This window comes from Mobula birostris, chromosome 14 (genome assembly GCF_030028105.1).
Source record: "Mobula birostris isolate sMobBir1 chromosome 14, sMobBir1.hap1, whole genome shotgun sequence".
Taxonomy (NCBI): Eukaryota; Metazoa; Chordata; class Chondrichthyes; order Myliobatiformes; family Myliobatidae; genus Mobula; species Mobula birostris.
This window is the reverse complement of record NC_092383.1, coordinates 35,334,670-35,358,134: the sequence shown is the minus strand read 5'-3', so window position 1 is coordinate 35,358,134 and position 23,465 is coordinate 35,334,670. Positions and strand designations below refer to the sequence as shown.

Sequence of the window (23,465 nt, the reverse complement as noted above, 5' to 3'; positions counted from 1 at the left end):
GGCGGGCTTTACAGTCGACCTCAAAAATAATGACAGTGTTGCTCGCTGCACTGTTTGCAACAGTGACTTTTCTATTGCCCATGGTGGGTTAAAATGTAAAAGACATATTGAGGTGAGTTTAACAGGTGTCATTCATTCACTAGCGTAGCTAACGTTATTTAAGCTAGCTGGCTAGCTGCTAAGGAGCTACTCTATTGATGTCCTACGTGATGACGCCATACACCCAGCAGACTTGCTTAAAGTTGTAATAGAATAAACATGGTAATATAAGTACATATTTTAATGTCACATTTTCTGCATATACCCAACTTGGTTTACAGATTAGACAAAATCACTAAACAAAGTATTACATACACCCTTGGAGGTTGAGCGGGGGGGTGGGTGGGTTATGGGGTTGTGTGTGGGGGGGTGCTACCTCCCTGAAATGAGTTTTTGCAGGGTGGGATGTCTGAAAACAGGATTAACAGACCACTGCTACTGTGCCTGATGCATAATTGAAACTACATTGAGACTTCTAGGCCTACATTCTCTCTTACGGAACAAGACCAAAAATGTCTACCTACCCCGTATCTGGTTTCATAGAGGGCCTACACAACTGGCAGTTGTTTCCAACTTTCATCTTTTTATCCACTCAGTTAATCATTTGAGAAGGGGTTTACATTCTGCATTACTTTTTTTTAAATCGTACTGCTACACAATAGGTAAAGGGCACATTTGCTCTTTTAACATATCCACTATAAGGCCTGCAGTCAGATTGACATTTTCCTACATTTGTTTTTGTTCATCCTACACCATTAAGATGATGCTCTAATTGTAAACACAAGACATTCTGCAGATCTTGAAATCTTGAACAACATACACAAAATACTGGAGGAAATCAGCGAGTCAAGCAGCATCTATGAAAGGGAATGAAGAGTATACATTTTGGGCTGAGACCCTTCATCAGTGCTGCACTAAATGGATTCTTTGAATCAGTTAGTTAGGACAAGGGTTCCCAACCCCTTTTATGCCACGGACCAATACCATTAGCATTAAGCAAGAGGTCTATGGACCCTAGGTCAGAAAGCCGTGGTTAGGACGTGGAGATAAAGAAGGGCCAAGATCGTCTGTTTCCGTGCTGGAATTGTTATATGGTTATAAAGAGATCAATGGTATGTTACCAATGTGTTCCTCATATAACATTATATTTAGAGAATGTTCATCCAAGTTTAGAGATAGTAGACTAAGATGTACACTATATTTTGTAGGTAGAGACCTGTAACTGGTAAAATTTGTGCAACATGAAAACCAATTGCAGTTATTCACTGTGGATCGGAAAAAAAAGAATTTGCATATTTTCTAAATGCCACAAATCATAGACTTGTGAGAAACCAAAGGATTTGTACATCTAAATAAAGAAATCATTGAAAACTTGAAGAGAATAAAGACAAATGAAACACTGGTCTTTATCATAAAGACAGGACGAGTAGTTCGGCAATTGTTGTGCAGAGTTTTGGTTAGATCCCACCTGGACTGGTATGCAAAACAGTTTTTTCATTGATAAATTAGCCTTGGAGGGAGGAAACATTATTAACTTTAAAATGCTGCTTGCATTAAATCAATAGGCAAGATTAGGAAAATAACTCATTCAGCTATTCATGACCAATCTCTGGCTTAATATAATTTACCCATTTTTGCTTAACACCCTCCTTTATCAAAGAATGTTTCCATATTTTGTGTTGGTATCAGTATAATCACAGCCAAGTACGTTATTATGCTGGAGTAAAAGAGATGCCAGAGCCATATTAATTCACCAGCCTACGTAGAATTACAGAACCCGACAACACAATGAAGGCCAATAAACTACAACTGGCCTTTACAAAAATAAAACTGCGCAACTTGCATTCTAACGATTCCCCCAACTTTCCGGTGATTACTAAGTAGGATTCTTCGGGCTGTTGAGCTTCCGAAGGGCACATACCACGGACCACAACTGGAGCGAAGACCCGATCACACGCCAAGGCCCGAAGCACCGGTCGCCATTGGCAACAGCGGAAGCCAGTCCCAGTGCAGGTCAAAGGGCGCGTTCGCGTCGGTTGCCATGGTGAATGGACGCTGCCAAGTTTGGCAGACCGGCGTCCTCGCTGCTGTGGAGCGAAATGGGCGAAAGGACGTACAGCTCCTCGGTGCTGCTCCATAACTGGTTTGAGGACGTCGCCTTGGATCAGGTGAGGAAGCCGAGCCCTCCCCTCTACTCCCGTTAGTTTATGACGAATCTTGAGACGATTCCCCAAACTTCATCCCAACGGTAATTCACTCACCTCTTACTCTGTACTCTTAACTCTAACTTTTAATTTGCCAATCCAATTCTTTCCTCCGATTTTAGAGTGTCACACTATTGCAATGAATCTATCATCTCCAGCCACATCGCAATCTGATTTTTTTCTGAACTATGTGCTGAATCTAACCCCAATTTTAGGTTCATAATTCTAAATTTATGGTTAATGTCCAACCTGATGGCATGAACATTGACCTCTCTAACTTCCGTTAATGCCCCTACTCCCCTTCTTACTCCATCCCTTATTTAATTATTTATTTACTTTTAAAAAAATTTTTCCTCTTTTCTCTCTCTCTCTTTTCTCTCCCTCTGTCTCTCTCACTATAACTCCTTGCCTGCACTCCATCTTCCTCTGGGCTCCCCTCCCCCTTTCTTTCTCCCTAAGCCTCCCGTCCCATGATTCTCTCCCTTCTCCAGCCTTGCGTCCCTTTCGCCAATCAACTTTCCAGCTCTTAGCTCCCTCCCTCCCCCTACTGTCTTCTTCTATCATTTCCCACTTTCAATCTCTTACTATCTCTTCTTTCAGTTAGTCCTGACGAAGGGTCTCAGCCCGAAACGTCAACTGTACTTCTTCCTATAGATGCTGCCTGGCCTGCTGCATTCTACAAGCATTTTTTGTGTGTGATATTTTGCACAACTTATTTAATTATATAAATATTATTGTAATATATAGTTTTGAAAATTATGTATTTCAATGCACTGCTGCTGCAAAACAACATATTTCACAACACATGCCAATAATATTAAACCTGATTCTGATTTCCCCTGATTCATACCCAGATCTCTCAGATTCAGTTCTCTCCCATAAACTCTACCTCTGAGACTTAGCCATTAACCCTGGGTTTGTCTCTGTAACCTTATTACCTTAATTTGTACTCTATCTCCCTAATCCTGTAAAATAACCCCATCTCTAACATTTTATCTCTAACTTGGTGCAGTAGTGTTCATGGATTCAATGTCCATTCAGAAATCTGATGTCAGAGGAGAAGAAACTGTTCCTGAATCTTTGAGTGTTTATCTTCAGGCTCCTGAACCCCTTCCCTTATGGTAGCAATGAGAAAAGGGCATGTTCTGGGTGATGGTGATCCTTAATGATGGATGCTGCCTTTCTGAGGCACTGTTCCTGGATGCTGGGGAGGCTGGTCCCCATGATGGAGCTAACGTAGTTCACAACTTTCTGCAGCTTATTTCGATCTTGTGCATTGTCCGCACCTGCATCCCCCACACCAAATGGTGATGCAGCCAGTTAGGATGCTCTCCACAGTACGTCTGCAGAAATTTACGAGTATCTTTGGTGACATACCAAATCTCCTCAAACTCCTGATGAAATATAGCTGCTGTTTTGCTTTCCTTGTTGGGCCCAGGATCCTCAGAGATGTTGACATCCAGGAACTTGAAATTGCCCATAAAGATGATGATAAATTACCAACATTAATAAATAGTGCAAAAGAGTAGTGGGGTAGTGTTCATGCATTCAGAAATCTGATGGCGGGGGAAGAAGCTGTTCCTAAAATGTTGAGTGTGGGGCTTCAGGCTCTTGTATCTCCTCCCTGAAAGTAGTAATATGAAGGGGTCACGTGTCAGAAGGTGAAGGTCTTTATTGATGGATGTCACTTTCTTAAGGCACCACCTTTTGAAGATGTCCTCAGTGGTGGGGAGGGTTGTGCCTGTGTTGGAGCTGGCTGAGTCTATAACATTCTTCAGCCTCTTTGAATCCTGCACATTACAGCCTCCATAGCAGGCAGTGATACAACCAGTTGCAGAAGCCCAGGATAGATCCTCTGAAATGTTGATGCCCAGGAACCAAAAGCTGCTCATCCTTTCCAACACTGACTCCTCAGTAAGACTGACCTCCCCTACCTGAAGACCATAATCAATTTCTTGGTCTTGCTGATGTTGAGTGCAAGGTTATTAAGGTGACACCACTCAAACAGTTGATCCTTCTCACCCCTGTATGCCACTGCATTGCCATTTGAGATTCTAACAGCCACTGTGGTGTCTTTGGTAAATGTATAGATAGCATTTGAGCTGTACCTAGCCACACAGTTATTCGTGTAGAGAGAGTAGAGGAGTGAGCTAATCTTGCATCTTTGAGGTGCACCAGCTTTGATGAGAAGATGTAATTACCAATCTGTACTGACTGTGGTCTCCTGACAGGGAAGTCAAGGATCCAGTTGTAGAGGGAGGTACAGAGGCCTAGGCTTTTGAAGTTTATTGATTAGTTGTGAGGGAATGATGGCGTTGAACATCAAGTTGCAATCAATAAATGATGAATATATTGCTATTGTCCAGGTGCTACAAAGCTGAGTGGAGAGCCAGTGAGATTGTGTCCACTGAAGATCCGTTTTGGCGGTAGGCAAACTGCATTGGGTCCAGGACCTTGTTCAGGCAGGAAATGCAACATGACCAAACTCTCAAAGCACTCCATCACAGTAGATGTGTGTACCAGGCAATAGCTGTTGAGACAGCTCACCCTGCTCTTTTTGGGCACAGATATGATTGATGCCTTTTATGAAGCAGGTGGGAACCTCCGAATGTTGTATTTGAGGTTAAAGATGTCCTTGTATACACGAACCAGTTATTCAGCACAGGTTGTCAGGGGATTTGGCTTGTCAACTAAAACACTTGAAAACTTCTACAGATATACTGTGGACAGCATTCAAACTGGCTGCATCAGCGTCTGGAATTGGGGGGGGGGTGTGGTTACTGCACAGGATCGAAGTAAGCTGCAGAGAGTTGTAAACTTTAGCTCCATCGTGGGCACTAGCCTCTGTAGTATTCAGGACATCTTCCAGGAATGGTGACTCAAAGGTGATGCCTTGTTCTCATTGCTACCATCAGGAAGGAGGTACAGAAGCCTGAAGACACACACTCAATGATTCAGGAACAGCTTCTTCCCCTCTGCCATCCAATTTCTGAATGGACATTGAACCCATGAACGCTACCTCACTACTTTTTAATTTCTATTTTTGTACTAGTTTTTAAATTTACCTATATATATATAAAAAATTCACCATTTTCTCTTTTATTATATATTACATTGTTGCTTGTTGTTCGTCCTTCGTAGTTGAAGATGACCATGGCTTCAAAGTCAAATGGGAGATTGGTGGCCGTGGGTCCGGAGGTGACTGATGAGGCCAATCCGGGCCCTGAAGGCTCGCCCACATGTGGGACACAAGTGGGTGGGTGCTGTCGTGGCAGTGGATGCTGCTCGGGCCTTGCGCACAGCACGCTTTCGTTGTGCCTCGATGATGCGCCTGACTTCAGCTGCATGGGCTCCTGTGGTGATCTTGCTGCGCCAAGCTATTACATTGTACTGTGCCACAAATTCAACAAATTTCATGACATACACTGGTGATATCCCAGAGTGCTTAAGGAAGTAGCCCAAGAAATGGTGGATGCATTAGTGATAATTTTTCAAAACTCTTTAGATTCTGGACTAGTTCCTGAGGATTGGAGGCTGGCTAATGTAACCCCACTTTCTAAAAAAAGGAGAGAGAAACCAGGGAGTTATAGACTGGTTAGCCTAACATCGGCGGTGGGGAAAATGCTAGAGTCAGTCATCGAAGATGTGGTAACAGCACATTTGGAAAGCAGCGAAATCATCGGACAAAATCAGCATGGATTTGTGAAAGGAAAATCATGTCTGACGAATCCCAAAGAATTTTTTGAAGATGCAACTAGTAGAGTGGAGAATCAGTGGATGTGGTATATTTGGATTTTCAAAAGGCTTTTGACGAGGTCCCACACGGGAGATTAGCATGCAAACTTAAAGCACACGGTATTGGGGGTGTGGATTTGATGTGGATAGAGAATTGGCTGGCAGACAGGAAGCAAAGAGTGGGAATAAATGGAAACAACAGGAATTCTGCAGATGCTGGAAATTCAAGCAACACACATAAAAGTTGCTGGTGAACACAGCAGGCCAGGCAGCATCTCTAGGAAGAGGTGCAGTCGACGTTTCAGGCCGAGGCCCTTCGTCAGGACTAACTGAAGGAAGAGTGAGTACGGGATTTGAAAGTTGGAGGGGGAGGGGGAGATCCAAAATGATAGGAGAAGACAGGAGGGGGAGGGATGGAGCCAAGAGCTGGACAGGTGATAGGCAAAAGGGATACGAGAGGATCATGGGTTAGGAGGTCCGGGAAGAAAGACGGGGGGGGGGGGGACCCAGAGGATGGGCAAGGGGTATATTCAGAGGGACAGAGGGAGAAAAAGGAGAGTGAGAGAAAGAATGTGTGTATAAAAATAAGTACCTAATCAGTTGCCCTCTACCACCGCTCTGCTCCGTCTAGTGGAATTAGTCCTTACTCTTAATAATTTCTCCTTTGGCTCCTCCCACTTCCTCCAAACTAAACGTGTAGCTATGGGCACCCATATGGGTCCTAGCTATGCCTGCCTTTTTGTTGGCTTTGTGGAACAATCTATGTTCCGTGCCTATTCTGGTATCTGTCCCCCACTTTTCCTTCGCCACATCGACGACTGCATTGGCGCTGCTTCCTGCATGCATGCAGAGCTCGTTGACTTTATTAACTTTGTCTCCAACTTTCACCCTGCCCTCAAGTTTACCTGGTCCATTTCCGACACCTCCCTCCCCTTTCTAGATCTTTCTGTCTCTGTCTCTGGAGACAGCTTATACACTGATGTCTACTATAAGCCTACTGACTCTCACAGCTATCTGGACTATTCCCCTTCTCACCCTGTCTCTTGCAAAAACGCCATCCCCTTCTCGCAATTCCTCTGTCTCCGCCGCATCTGCTCTCAGAATGAGGCTTTTCATTCTAGGACGAGGGAGATGTCTTCCTTTTTTAAAGTAAGGGGCTTCCCTTCCTCCACTATCAACTCTGCTCTTAAACGCATCTCCTCCATTTTACGTACATCTGCTCTCACTCCATCCTCCCTCCACCCCAATAGGAATAGGGTTCCCCTGGTCCTCACCTACCACTCCACCAGCCTCCGGGTCCAACATATTATTCTCCGTAACTTCTGCCACCTCCAACGGGATCCCACCACTAAGCACATCTTTCCCTTCCCCCACTCTGTGCATTCCGCAGGGATCGCTCCCTACGCAACTCCCTTGTCCATTTGTCCCCCCCCATCCCCCCCCACTGATCTCCCTCCTGGCACTTATCTGTGTAAGCGGAACAAGTGCTGCACATGCCCTTATACTTCCTCCCTTACCACCATTCAGGGCCCCAAACAGTCCTTCCAGGTGAGTCGACACTTCACCTGTGAGTTGGCTGGTGTGATATACTGCGTCCGGTGCTCCCGATGCGGCCTTCTATATATTGGCGAGACCCGACGCAGACTGGGAGACCGCTTTGCTGAACATCTACGCTCTGTCCGCCAGAGAAAGCAGGATCTCCCAGTGGCCACACATTTTAATTCCACATTCCATTCCCATTCTGACATGTCTATCCACAGCCTCCTCTACTGTAAAGATGAAGCCACACTCAGGTTGGAGGAACAACACCTTATATTCTGTCTGGGTGGCCTCCAACCTGATGGCATGAACATCGACTTCTCTAACTTCCGCTAATGCCCCACCTCCCCCTCGTACCCCATCTGTTACTTATTTTTATACACACATTCTTTCTCTCACTCTCCTTTTTCTCCCTCTGTCCCTCTGAATATACCCCTTGCCCATCCTCTGGGTCCCCCCGCCCCCCGTCTTTCTTCCCGGACCTCCTGTCCCATGATCCTCTCGTATCCCTTTTGCCTATCACCTGTCCAGCTCTTGGCTCCATCCCTCCCCCTCCTGTCCTCTCCTATCATTTTGGATCTCCCCCTCCCTCTCCAACTTTCAAATCCCTTACTCACTCTTCCTTCAGTTAGTCCTGACGAAGGGTCTCGGCCTGAAACGCCGACTGCACCTCTTCCTAGAGATGCTGCCTGGCCTGCTGTGTTCACCAGCAACTTTTATGTGTGTTGTTGGGAATAAATGGGACCTTTTCAGAATGGCAGGCAGTGGCTAGTGGGGTACTGCAAGGCTCAGTGCTGGGACCCCAGTTGTTTACAATATATATAAATGACTTAGACGAGGGAATTAAATGCAGCATCTCCAAGTTTGCGGATGACACGAAGCTGGGCGGCAGTGTTAGCTGTGAGGAGGATGCTAAGAGGATGCAGGGTGACTTGGATAGGTTAGGTGAGTGGGCAAATTCATGGCAGATGTAATTTAATGTGGATAAATGTGAGGTTATCCACTTTGGTGGCAAAAACAGGAAAACAGATTATTATCTGAATGGTGGCCGATTAGGAAAAGGGGAGGTGCAACGAGACCTGGGTGTCATTATACACCAGTCATTGAAAGTGGGCATGCAGGTACAGCAGGCGGTGAAAAAGGCGAATGGTATGCTGGCATTTATAGCAAGAGGGTTCGAGTACAGGAGCAGGGAGGTACTACTGCAGTTGTAAAAGGCCTTGGTGAGACCACACTTGCAGTATTGTGTGCAGTTTTGGTCCCCTAATCTGAGGAAAGACATTCTTGCCATAGAGGGAGTACAAAGAAGGTTCACCAGGTTGATTCCTAGAATGGCAGGACTTTCATATGATGAAAGACTGGATTGACTAGGCTTATACGCTCTGGAATTTAGAAGATTGAGGGAGGATCCCTCCTACCCCTCCTCACAGTCCCCCACCCTGCTCTCATGACTATACCCCTTCCCCACACGAAACCACCACGGTGGGCTTCACAGCTGAACAGGTGAGAAGACAGCTGAAACGTCTCAACCCAAGCAAGGCTGGAGGATCGGATGGTGTCAGTACCAGAGTGTTCAAAGCCTGTGCCCCTCAGCTATGTGGAGTACTTCCCCATGTATTTAACCTGAGCCTGAGGCTCTGGGGGGTTCCTGTACTGTGGAAGACGTCCTGCCTCGTCCCTGTGCCGAAGATGCCGCGCCCAGTGGCCTCAATGACTACAGACCGGTGGCATTGACCTCCCACATCATGAAGACCCTGGAGAGACTTGTTCTGGAGCTGCTCCAGCCTATGATCAGGCCACAGTTAGATCCCCTCCAGTTCGCCTACCAGCCCCAACTAGGAGTTGAGGATGCCATAGTCTACCTGCTGAACCGTGTCTACACCCACCTGGACAAGCCAGCGAGCACTGTGAGGGTCATGTTTTTTGACCTCTCCAATGCATTCAACACTATCTGCCCTGCTCTGCTGGGGGAGAAGCTGACAGCGATGCAGATGGATGCTTCCCTGGTGTCATGGATTCTTGATTACCTGTCTGGCAGACCACAGTACGTGTGTTTGCAACACTGTGTGTCCGACAGAGTGATCAGCAGCACTGGGGCTCCACAGGGGATTGTCTTGTCTCCCTTCCTCTTCACCATTTACACTTCGGACTTCAACTACTGCACAGAGTCTTGTCATCTTCAGAAGTTTTCGGATGACTCTGCCATAGTTGGATGCATCAGCAAGGGAGATGAGGCTGAGTACAGGGCTACGGTAGGAAACTTTGTCACATGGTGTGAGCAGAATTATCTGCAGCTTAATGTGAAAAAGACTAAGGAACTGGTGGTAGACCTGAGGAGAGCTAAGGTACCAGTGACCCCCGTTTCCATCCAGGGGGTCAGTGTGGACATGGTGGAGGATTACAAATACTTGGGGATACGAATTTACAATAAACTGGGCTGCTCAAAGAACACTGAGGCTGTCTACAAGAAGGGTCAGAGCCATCTCTATTTCCTGAGGAGACTGAGGTCCTTTAACATCTGCCAGACGATGCTGAGGATGTTCTACGAGTCTGTGGTGGCCAGTGCTATCATGTTTGCTGTTGTGTGCTGGGGCAGCAGGCTGAGGGTAGCAGACACCAACAGAATGAACCAACTCACTCGGAAGGCCGGTGATGTTGTGGGGATGGAACTGGACTCTCTGACGGTGGTGTCTGAAAAGAGGATGCTGTCCAAGTTGCATGCCATCTTGGACAATGTCTCCCATCGACTACATAATGTACTGGGTGGGCACAGGAGTACATTCAGCCAGAGACTCATTCCACCGAGATGCAGCACAGAGCGTAAAAGGAAGTCATTCCTGCCTGTGGCCATCAAACCTTACAACTCCTCCCTTGGAGGGTCAGACACCCTGAGCCAATAGGCTGGTCCTGGACTTATTTCATAATTCACTGGCATAATTTACATATTACTATTTAACTACTTATGGTTTTATTACTATTTATTATTATGGTGCAACTGTAATGAAAACCAATTTCCCCCGGGATCAATAAAGTATGACTATGACTATGACTATGACTATGATCTGATTGAAACGTATAAAATTCTAAAGGGATTGGACAGGCTAGATGCAGGAAGATTGTTCCTGATGTTGGGGAAGGAACAAGGGGTCACAGTTTGAGGATAAAGGGAAAGCCTTTTAGGACTGAGATGAGGAAAAACTTCTTCACACAGAGAGTGGTGAATCTGTGGAATTCTCCGCCACAGGAAACAGTTGAGGCCAGTTCATTGGCCATATTTAAGAGGGAGTTAGATATGGCCCTTGTGGCTAAAGGGATCGGGGGTATGGAGAGAAGGCAGGTACAGGGTTCTGAGTTGGATGATCAGCCATGAATGGCGGTGCAAGCTTGAAGGGCTGAATGGCCTACTCTTGCACCTATTTTCTTTGTTCCTATGATATTAAACCTGATTCTGATTCTTACAGAAGTAATGGCATGCAAACTGTGCCGTACCTTTTGTGGCTATGATTACATCTCTAACTTCACTTGCCTTTTCACTCTCACTATGACCTGGACCATACTCAGATCAAAACTCTCATTCATGGAATTATTTTGGCAAATCTCTTGAGTACTGTGTCTCAACCTTTTACATCATATCTGAGCTGTGATGACCTAAACTAGACGATGATCCAATTGTCCAATTGTGGTAGAACCCGTGTTTCTTCATAACTTGTTTACTCTTGTACTCTGTGGCTCTATCTATAAAGATCAGGATCCCTTGTTTTTTTAACTGCTGTCAGCCTGAACTGCCACTTTAAATGAACAATGCTCACCTGCTCTCAGATTCTGTACTTATTTTAGGATTCTGCATGCTGGTTTACATTGCATCTTGTCATTCTTCCTACCAAAATACTTCACAATTTTTAACATTTAAATTTTGTCTGCCACATACCTGCCCATTTCACATCACTATTAGAATCCTCCTCATAGTCCATCATATGGTAGGTCCATGTTTTATAGAAACAGCAGTTTTGTTCTTCCAAGTCACGCACCTTAAGAAAAGCCATAATCAATAATCTTGGGAAACTTCATTGTACATTTGTCTGCAGTCCAAAAACATCTTTGTAATGCTTTCCTCTTTTTTCCTGTTAATTAGACAATTTTCTTTCCTTGCTGGTGCAGGCCCTTTAATTCCGTGGGATTAGTCTTAATGACAGGCCTATTATCTGACACAACAAAGAAGAAGCTGCAGGATTTCAGTGGGTCAGGGAGAATCTATGGAGGGAAATGGTCAGTCAATATTTCAGATAGGGATCCTTCATCTGGACTGGAATTTTCATCTGGACAGATGCTGCCTGACCTGAGTTCTTCCAGCTTTTTGCTTGTTACTCCAGATTCTAGCATCTACGGTCTCCAGTGTCTCTGTTATTTGACACCTTTTAAGGAGCGTTTTAGAAGTCCGTGTCACCTGAAGTTTTTTCATTAACTCTCTTTATTACTTCATCAACAATTCCATAAAACTCACCACCCCAGAATTAAACTGCAGTTACTGGATTTATCCCAAAATACTTCTTTCAACATGGATTGAATTTGAAATTTTATAGTACTCAGGGACATTTGGCCAATATGGCAACATCTCCAATTTTCTTTTTTACTTCCCTCAGTAACCTGGATACTTTCCAAATGGACCAGTTGATTTCTTCATATTATATGTAGCTCCTCTTTTTGGGTGCCTGCATTTTTATCATTTATAGTCTCACTCCTAATCTGTACAGCATTTTCCTTTCCTGAGATACGAGCAGTAATCCAATTTCCAAATCCCCAATCCTAGCACCTGTTCTAATTTTAAACTGATGATATTTTTTTAACTGCCAACATTACATCACCAATTGTATAGATTGTATAGGTTAACAAAAGTATAGGCTTGGAACAGTCCATGTTCCAAGCCTATACTGGTATCCGCCCCCCACTTTTCCTTTGCTACATTGACGACTGCAATGGCGCTGCTTCCTGCACACACGCTGAGTTCGTTGATTTCATTAACTTTGCCTCCAACTTTCACCCTGCCCTCAAGTTTACCTGGTCCATTTCCGACACCTCCCTCCCCTTTCTTGATCTTTCTGTCTCTATCTCTGGAGACAGCTTATCTACTGATGTCTACTATAAGCCTATGGACTCTCACAGCTACCTGGACTATTCCTCTTCCCACCCTGTCTCTTGCAAAAATGCCATCCCCTTCTCGCAATTCCTCCATCTCCACCGCATCTGCTCTCAGGATGAGGCTTTTCATTCCAGGATGAGGGAGATGTCTTCCTTTTTTAAAGAAAGGGGCTTCCCTTCCTCCACCATCAACTCTGCTCTCAAACACATCTCCCCCATTTCACGCACATCTGCTCTCACCCCATCCTCCCACCACCCCAGTAGGGATAGGGTTCCCCTTGACCTCACCTACCACCCCACCAGCCTCCGGGTCCAACATATAATTCTCTGTAACTTCCACCACCTCCAACGGGATCCCACCACTAAGCACATCATTCCCTCTCCACCGTTCTGCTTTCCGCAGGGATCGCTCCCTACGCGACTCCCTTGTCCATTCGTCCCCCCCATCCCTTCCCACCGATCTCCCTCCCAGCACGTATCCTTGCAAGTGGAACAAGTGCTACACCTGCCCTTACACTTCCTCCTTCACCACCATTCAGGTCCCCAGACAGTCCTTCCAGGTGAGTCGACACTTCACCTGTGAGTTGGCTGGTGTGATATACTGCGTCCGGTGCTCCCGATGCGGCCTTCTATATATTGGTGAGACCCAACGCAGACTGGGGATTGTTTTGCTGAACACCTACGCTCTGTCTGGCAGAGAAAGCAAGATCTCCCAGTGGCCACACATTTTAATTCCACGTCCCATTCCCATTCTGATATGTCTATCCACCGCCTCCTCTACTGTCAAGATGAAACCACACTCAGGTTGGAGGAGCAACAGCTTATATTCTGTCTGGGTAGCCTCCAGCCTGATAGCATGAACAGTGATTTCTCTAACTTCTGTTAATGCCCCTCCTCCCCCTCGTACCCCATCCCTTATTTATTTATTTGTTTGTTTGTTTGTTTATTTATTATTTCCTTTTTTTTCTCTCTTCTTTCTCTCTCTGTCCCTCTCACAATAACTCCTTGACTGCTCTCCATTTTCCTTTGGTGCTCCCCTCCCCCTTTCTTTCTCCCTAGGCCTCTTGTCCCATGATCCTCCCCCTTCTCCAGCCTTGTATCCCTTTTGCCAATCAACTTTCCAGCTCTTAGCTTCATCCCTCCCCCTCCTGTCTTCTCCTATCATTTCGGATCTCCCCCTCCCCTCGCACTTTCAAATCTCTTACTATCTCTCCTTTCAGTTAGTCCTGATGAAGGGTCTCGGCCCAAAACGTTGACTGTACTTCTTCCTATAGATGCTGCCTGGCCTGCTGCGTTCCACCGGCATTTTGTGTGCGTTGCTTGAATTTCCAGCATTTGCAGATTTCCTCGTGTTTGCGTATATAAATACAAATGCTTTTGCTCTGATTGGATATTTTTGCTCCAATGTTTTATTAAAGAGCTGCATAATGGAAAGTCTTAGTGTCCTTCATTAAAAAAGGAACAGAATAAGATATACCAAACCAGGAAAGGAGAATTTAAGAAGATCTTGTTTAAAGGTTTAAGCTTTGAAAAGTTTTCTAAAGGTAAATGGAGCTGTAGAAATCTAAGGTAGGACTTCTGCCTTCAATGAAGAAGAGAATATGCAGATGTTGTGTAGATAAGACCTGTCCACTCACAACAGCATTTTAACTGATTGTTTCTGACTTTATTGAAATAGCTGGTCGTTGCCGGCGTTCCTGTCCTACGTAGAAAAGTTCTTCCAGGAGAATGCCTTTGACCACAGGGCCATCAGGCAGTGGTCGGCACGTAATGTCCTGCAGGCACTGCAGGAGAAGGACGTGATGGACACAGTGGGGTGGTTCCCTGAGCAGACCGTCCAGTTCATCTGGCAAAATGCCTCATCGCCAGATCTCACCAACAGGCACCAAGACCTCGCCTGGCTGGCGGTGAGAGGGGCCTTCTCGGTCAGAGCCCTCCTGTACGCCCGGAACGTCGTCTCTGCACCCCACTGCCCACGGGAGGACTGCAGTGAGGAGGAGTCTGTGACCCACCTCTTTGCACACTGTCAGTTCGCAAAGAAGGTGTGGAGGAGGATGGACGGGCTAGTGTCACGTTTTATCCCCAGCAGCTGCGTAACAGAGGACTCTCTGATCTACGGGCTGTTCCCGGGGACGCACACGGAGACCAACATCCGGCGCTGCTGGCAGATCATCAACTCGGTGAAAGACGCTCTTTGGTCGGCCTGAAACTTGATGGTCTACCAGCACATGGAGATGTCCGTGGGAGAATGCTGCTGACTGGCACATTCTCAGCTTCAGGAGTACGTGCTGAGGGACGCACTGAAACTCGGTGCAGCCATCGCAAGGGCCCGGTGGGGAAGGACCGCAGTATAGGTTTCTTCACCCGCGGGAGTGGGAGGGGTCGGGTAGCGGGGAGTATTCCCCTCAACAATGATGTGGTAAGGTGAACAACTGGAGTGCCACGTGGGTGGCCATAAGTACGGATACGTACTGACTATAATGGGAACGTATGTAAAGGATGGAAAGTTATTGAATGGTGTATTGTATATAATTTTATTTCTGAATAAGGTATATTTTGAAATTTAAAAAAATGCCATAAAATCCCCAACAGACAGTGACAATATAGAGGAAGGGGATTCAATGGCAAAATAACATATTCTTTGCCTAGGCCTCTATCAATGTTCATAACAGGTAATTTTAGCTTATTCAGAAATGTAGAGAAACTTCAATGCCTTTTGCACTATCTAAATTGAATAAACAAATTTTCAATCCTATAGTTAAACATACATTGCGAATATGGTTTCAATTTCATAAATTTTTTGGTCTGAATGAATTTATGTTATCAAGCCCTATTTTATCTAATTTCTTTTTCCAACCCTCAGTAATGGACCAAGCCTCTTTGATATGGAAAACGAAAGGTAAAATATGTTTTCGTGATCTATTTCTGGATAACTGCTTTATGTCTTTTGAGCAGTTATCTGAGAAATTTGATTTGCCTAGATCCCATTTTTTTTAGATACCTACAAGTAAGAAATTTTTTAAATACTATGTTGCCTACCTTTCCGACTTCAAATCCTTCTGGCATTTTTGATAAAATTTTAGGTTTTAATCCTTTGCAGAGAGGATTAATAGCAATAATTTATGATATAATTATGAAATTACAGCCAGATATATCTGATAAAATCAAAAATGAATGGGAAAGGGAACTTCAGCTTTCCCTACCCATAGAGAAATGGGAAAAAATTTTTTCAATTAGTTAGTACTTCTTCTATATGTGCTAAACATACATTAATACAATTTAAAGTAGTACACAGAGCTCATATGTCCAAAGATAAACTAGCTCGTTTTTATTCCCATATAAACCTTACTTGTGATAGATGTCACTCTGAAGTGGCTTCTTTAACTCATATGTTTTGGTCCTGTCCTCTTTTGGAAAAATATTGGAAAGACCTTTTTGATATTATTTCAACAGTTCTATGCTTTGATTTAAAACCCCATCCGATTACGGCAATCTTTGGATTGCCAATGGTAGAACATAGATCTTTGTCTTCTTCAGCCTGTCGAATGATAGCTTTTGTTACTTTAATGACAAGAAGATCTATTTTGTTGAACTGGAAGGAAACTAATCCTCTAACTACATTCCAATGGTTTTCTCAAACTGTATTAAGTTTAAATTTAGAAAAAATTAGAAGTGATATTTTTGACCCTTCGGTTAAGTTTGAAGAAACTTGGAAACCTTTTATGCAACATTTTAATATGATGTAATCTGACCTTTCTGAATCTTTTTCTAAACTTAAATTATATGATGAGAGGAGCGGAGTTAATGACATTATTGAACGTGTCTGATACAAGCCGTTGGTCTAGCCCTGTTTTGCTTTTTTTGGGGTTTTTTTTTCTCTTTTTCTTTTGGGTTTTTTTTGTTTATAATTTTTTTTTCTTTTTATTTCTTTTTTTAATGATTAATCTCATTATGAGTTTGGAAGTCTTTTATACCTATGTTACTTAAAATTCATTTTATATATGCTGATGAACATTTTTCCAATCTCTTTGTACCAACCTTGTTATTGAGTTTATAATTTTGAAAAATTAATAAAGAGTTTTAAAAAGGAAAGAAAGCAATGTAGAGAAGTATGCTGACAACGTGAATCAGATTCAGGTTTAATAACATCGGCATTAGTCGTGAAATTTCTTAACTTTATGGCAGCAGTACAATGAAAAATTAATATATAGAAAAAACTGAATTGCAGTAAGTTTATATATCTATTAAATAGTTAAGTTAAAAAATAAGTAGTACAAAAAAAAACAAATAAAAAAAGTAGTGAGGTTTTGTTCATGGGTTCAATGTCCATTTAGAAATCGGATGGCAGAGGGGAAGAAGCTGTACCTGAATCGCAGTGTGTGTGCCTTCAGGCTTCTGTACCTCCTCTCTGACAGTTACAATGAGAACAGGGCATGTCCTGGGTGATGGGGGTCCTTAATGATGGATGCCACTTTTCAGATGCCACTCCTTGAGGATGTCTTGGATATTATGGAGGCTAGTACCCATGATGAAGCCGACTAATTTTACAAGCTTCTGCAAATTACTTCGATTTTGTGCAGTAGCACCCCCCCCATGCCAGATGGTGATGCAGCCAGTCAGAATGCTCTCCACGGTACATTTGTAGAAGCTTTTGAGTGTTTTAGTTAACAAACCAAATCTTCTCAAACTCCTAATGAAGTATAGCTGCTGTCTTGCCTTCTTTATAGCTACATCAATATGTTGAGTTCAGGTTAGATCCTCAGAGATATTGACACCCAGGAACTTGAAATTGCTCACTGTCTCCACTTCTGATCCCTCTATGAGGATTGGTTGTGTTCCCTCATCTTGCCCTTTCTGAGGTCCATATCAGCTCTTTGGTCTTGCTAATGTTGAGTGTAAGGTTGTTGCTGTGACATCACTCAACTAACTGATATATCTCGCTCTTGTACGCCCTTTTGTCACCTTCTGAGATTCTGCTAACAATGGTTGTATCTTCAGCAAATTTATAGATGGTACTTGAGCTATGTCTAGTCACACAGTCATAGGTGTAGATAAAGTAGAGCAGTAGGCTTTGCACACATCACTGTGGTACACCAGAGTTGATTGAGTGAGGTGGAGATGTTATTTCCAATCCACACAGATCGTGGCCTTCCAGTTAGGAGCTGAGGATCCAGTTGCAGAGGGCGGTACGGAGGCCTAGATTCTGTAGCTTTTCAAGCAGAACAGTAGGAATAATGGTGTTAAACGCTGAGCTGTATTCAATTAAGGAGAAAGTTTGTTGACATGTAGAATTGGGAAGAAGAAGTAATTACTTCAGCTGTTTTTCAGCAATTCTATTGAGCATGAGGGTGCTTGAAGGAAAACTAGAAAATATATAGGTTCAACACTAGATCAGTAAGGAAATGAAAAAGTGACAATGTACAAGGAAAGACTCAATGGATGATAACTTTAATTACAAAGAAGAGTACAGCTCATGGTGCTTGCGATGTGGATATGGAGCAAGTACTTGGATGGAATGAATTAAAGGGGATCTTATTTACTAATGAATAAATGTCTTTACATGATCATTTTTGACATGATTACTATCCTTAATTGTTTACTTTGAGTTTTGGTAATCGTCTAATTCAATTCACTCTTAACGCAAAGCACATTGTTAGGAGTATCAATAAATATTTCACTTCTTCACTTTGTCTTAATGGAAGTTGTTTGAATTAAATGAGAAGCAGTTGTTTGTGTACCAGCCACAATGAATAATAGGGGCACACCTATGTTCAATTCATCAAATTCCCCAATGATTACAGAAACAAGAGCATTTAGTAAATTACAAAACTTCAGTCTATAGTCATCTGTCTAAGATTTTTTTATATTTTGAATTTTGGTAAAGTACATAATCAATGTCTGAGGGTAACTTCCCGTAGAGTATTTGTGATGTTTTACTGATTGTAGCAGTTGGTGTAAAATTGTGCAGAACCTCGTGAAACCAGGCCAAGAGCTCACAGTGAGTCTCTTGGAAGATCTTTGTGAGAGTTTCTTCTTTTCCATGCCAATGGCAAGTGAAACGCTCCATTTTATTCCATAATTATTATAACATGGTCTGTGATAAAGACTATTCCTTTTTCCAGTGAATAATTGGTCGTCAATCCACAATTGCTACCAGAGGTGGAAATCTTCCACTAGATATTACTTTAGTTTACAGAGGCCAGAATTCTTTTTGTTTACTTGTTACTGTTATTTTATTTGCTTGCAAAAACTTATAACCTTTCATTTTAGAAGGGGAGAAGCCTACCACTGAGTGAAGATACCTTTCACTGAGCCTTAATGGCTGTTGTTCTTATCTTTAAAATAAAATTAACACTTCATATATGTTTCCTTGTGCATAGAAACATTTAATATCCTCAGTTTCCTTAGCCTACAGACTATTTAAATTGTTTCATATACAGCACTATTCATCTGGAATCTGATGATTAGTACACAGACTCCCTCTAGTGGTTGATGCTTTACATCAAGTCATTTATAAAGATTCTAAGTATCATAGGAGAGAACATAACCCTTTTATTAGTTTTATTTCATATTTATATTATTGACATTCAATATTGGGGTGGGAGGAAGTGATTGGTTGCAAGAGGCTGATCAAAGAAAGGATCTGGACAGGAGAGAGGACAGGTGAATGAGGTCAGCGGGGTAAACTGTTGGGATGATCAGTTGTTGAATAGACCAAGGACATCAGTGGTGTGATGGGGCTAGTATTTATCGAAAGATCTACGTGGAAGAATATGAAAGTTTTGGTCTCCACAGATAGGCAGCACCCTTGGTTCAGGAACTGGCACCTGTTAGATTACTGATCGCTGTCTAATCCACTCTTTTATGCCTATTAGCCTGGACACAGAGCATAAGTATCAACAGAAACATTGCTGCAAGAAAATCAATATTAAAGCTCTCAAGCACCCACAAAGGTAGCTTATTCAGATAGTGGTTTACAGACGATCTGTCAATTTTCAGTCAACAGAAGCTGCAGAAAGTCAAAAACTAATGTGCTGTTCAGGTTCACCATAATTGTCATCTCTGAAGAGAGTCTTGGCGTCCGTGGACAACTTCTCAAGCAAAATGAAGGCAGAAAAACCATGACCTAAATGACAGATAGCAGGTAGAAAGATTGTAGAAAAGAAGTTACTCACTGATATCCATGACATGCATAGGTCCTTCAGCACTGTTGAAGACATTTATCTCCAAATAGTAAGACCCCACTCCATTGAATGCCAAGAATGGAGATGAACTTATCAAGGGCAGAGGAGGTAAATGATTGTAGGAATGAACATTTCAAAAATCTCAATTGTAATTTTGTTCTCAAAGTGAGCACCCCAACTTAATCCCATAGTAACCTCTTCAGTCCAGTCTTCTGACCAGCAAGCAATTGAAAAGGCCACATCCCAACTAAAGGTCAAGACTTGAAAGGCACTCTAGTTGAACTACTTAAAAATTTCCCAGAATTTCAGTCTTAAATCTGCATCCTCATCATCCACATCTGGGAAGAGGAGAATATAACAGGGGATTTCACAGACCTCACTAACTGACTGCATCAACTGAGAGAAACTTTAGAGTATCCCCTTCAAATTTGGCTGACCACAGAAATTTATTTCCATCTTTTATGATGGCATGCAGGTCATGATAATAACAAATAAATCTACAACAGAGTAAATCTCAGTGAAGACCCCCTGTCAAAAGCTTAATGTAGTTTCAAGTACCTCATCTTCTTTCTGGGTATTGCTATTCCGACTCAACCTTGAGTTCAACTATTTCAACTAATCAGCATTTTTATCTCATGTTTCTGCTATTAATAATGGTTTTCTTTGGTAATTTTAGATAATGATTCAGTTTCTCCAATTTATGCAGTATCTCCTCTAAAATAATATTTTATGTTTTCATTTGATCTATTACCACCCCCTTTCTGATATTTAATCTCCAGCCTTCTACATTACAAACCTACTTTATTATTCTGTGCACATTAAAACCAATCTATCTCTACTTTTGATTAAGGTTTGCTAACCTAAAACCTTAACTGATGCTATCTGACTTCCTCAACATTTCTGGGATTTTCTATTCTTATCCAACCTAATTCCAGTTTTTAGCCCTTAGTTCCTGGATTTGTAAGTTATGACGCTTCAAGTACACCTTCAAATACTTTTAAGATATAATCAGGCTTTCTACTTCAATCATATTTTCTGGTATTGACTCAAAAAAAATCTCCTCAATACTTAGATTTATAGTCCTCAGTTATTGACCTGTCATTTCAAGAAAATAGTACAGTATTTTCAAATCTATTCTGCCTAGGTCAATCAAAATATCATATATCTCAATTAAGTCTTTCTACGGCCCCATGTTCGGAAGAACATAACTGATTCAGTCTTTTCTGTAGTGCTACCAACATTGCTGCAAATCTCTCTCCAGCATGATTACACTTTCCTGTTTTGTGTAAAACTCTATGCAAAACTGATGTCTTATACAGTTTCAATTTAGTTGTTTTGTAATTATATCTATAACTTAGTTATTACTGGAAAATATACCATATACCTTTTTTATGACCTGTTGGGAATTGTGAGCTCCAGAGCTGGCTTCATGATTCAGTATCATTTATTGTGAATACCCTTTATTATTTTGATTTTCTACACACACTAGTCAGGATTAAATTCTGTTTACCGCCTATCCTCCAGAGATATCTTCCTGTCATGTCCAGACCTTTTAATCACATCAGATACAGAGACCTTTTTTCTACAGGCTTCTTAATCATAGTCTCTGGAATTGTCAAACTCATTCATGTATACCAAACAGGATTTGGAACTGTGTCTTCCTTCACGTCTTTTGTGCTAATGGCAGCTGGCACCTATCGGGAAGGTACAATGGTGCCCCCTACTGTAATGGTATATGAAGGGAGCCATCATGGGTCAGATCCTACCTCCCAAACATGTTTAATTAAAAAGTTCATCAGGGCCCTACACGACTTAACCATCCCTGCCTCAGGTGTCAGAATATCCTGCAAACTAGGCACCCCAGATCGACCCAAGAGTTGCCTAAACAGCCTCCCACATTCCAACAAATATCTGTGGCACACCAAGATCACATGTTCCACCGTCTCTGGGACCTTACAAAAATCACACCACCCAATTCCATACTTACCACCAAGTGCTAAAGTGGAACGCAAACCCATATGTCCAAACCTTGGACCCGCCAACCACACAACTTCCCTCCTATTCCTTCCCAAAAGGCGCCTCCCCTGAACTGACGGACTGTGTCCTTCCTAGTGTTCCTGCTTCCCAAGTGCATTTCTCTCATAATTACGTCCATTGACGACCCCCTCACCTTGATCCACCTATCACCTGCCAGCTTTTGCTTCACCCCTCCCTTCCACCTTTTTATACTGGCTATCACCCTTTTTCTTTCGATGAAAAGTCTCGACGAAAATGTTGATCCTCCAGTTCCCTCCACTGTTGCTGCCTGACCTGCTGAGTTCTTCCATCCTTTCATGTGTTGCTTCAGATTTCAGTTTTTTTGCAGACCCTTGTGTCTCCATTGACCATTACCGCTGTCCTTCTGTCATCAGACCAATTTCTGATCCAACTTGTCCTTTACTTTGGGCATTGTGAATTTGACCTTACTGACTAGTCTGCCATGAAGAAACTTACCAAAAGCATTGCTAAACACCATCCGCTGAAAGGTTTCGGCCTGAAACATTGACAGTACTCTTTTTCATAGATGCTGCCTGGCCTGCTGAGCTCCTCCAGCATTTTGTGTGCATTGCTTGGATTTCCAGTATCTGCAGATTTTCTCTTGTTTGTGATTAGACTACATTAAATATGCTTGCATTTCTCATTCTTCAATAAGTTTGAGTTGGTCATATTCAACCTGCCCTTAAATTCATGTTGATTGCGCTCAGTACATGTTAATGATAATAAATCAAGTTACAAATTAAACTATGTTAATCTATACAATGGTTAATAGTATTCTGAATAAATGTTTCTAGTAATTTTCTTTCAATTACTAATATAATGCTGACTAGCTTGTAAAACTTTGTTGAGTGTTATAATGTAAGCAGTTGTCTGGTCCTTGAACACTGTCTGAAATTAGTGTCAACTGGAAATTCTTCATTATATGTTCCGTCAGTTTTCTTAACAGCCTAAGCTAGGTTTCATCTGGGCTCAATGACTTACTGGTTTTCAAAAAATAGTGAGTCATTGATTCTGAATGATTCTGTCATTTTGTTTTATCCTGTCAAATGGGTGCCATGGTAGTGCAACAGCTAGCATGATGCTATTACAGCTTGAGGCACTGGAGTTTGGAATTCAATTCCAACGTTATCTGTAAGGAGTCTGTACATCTTCCCCGTGGAATGTGTGGGTTTTCTCGGTTCCTCCCACAGGCCAAAGAGGTACCGGTTAGTAGGTTAATTGGTCATTGTAAATTGTCCCATGATTAGGCTAGGGTTAAATTGGGGGTTGCTGGGTGATGCGGTTGGAAGGGTCTATTTCGTGCTGAAATCTCAACAAATAATAAAAAAAAACCGTGCAGTCCCTCCTCAATACAGTGTCTCTGTTCTCTCTCTCTCTCTGTGGCAATCTCCACCAAATGTTTATTCAGAATATATTCAGCTTTCACACACATGTAACCTTTTCGGGATGAATCTTCCTTTAATTAGTTTTAAAGCGGCAACTAATTCATAGATCAACGAGATTGTGGATGTTCAGTGTAATTGTTCTGTTGAAAGCATTCCTGGTTGCTTTCTCAGAAGCTAGCGTGTCTTTCAACTACCTGCCTTTAGTT

General features: G+C 42.7%; 1 protein-coding gene across 3 annotated transcripts in view; it reads left to right on the top strand.

Annotated features, from left to right (window-relative positions):
- Window positions 1–2,094: 2,094 nt before the first annotated feature.
- cfap161 (cilia and flagella associated protein 161) overlaps window positions 2,095–23,465 on the top strand; it is a 51,332-nt gene continuing 29,961 nt past the window's right edge. For 2 of the 3 annotated variants that reach the window (XM_072277723.1, XM_072277724.1), the window contains exon 1: window positions 2,095–2,207. In XM_072277723.1, coding sequence (XP_072133824.1) covers window positions 2,139–2,207 — 69 coding nt within the window. In that variant the 5' untranslated portion in view covers window positions 2,095–2,138. Of the gene's footprint in view, window positions 2,288–23,465 lie in introns of all 3 variants that reach the window. The other variant, XM_072277725.1, reaches the window with a different exon arrangement.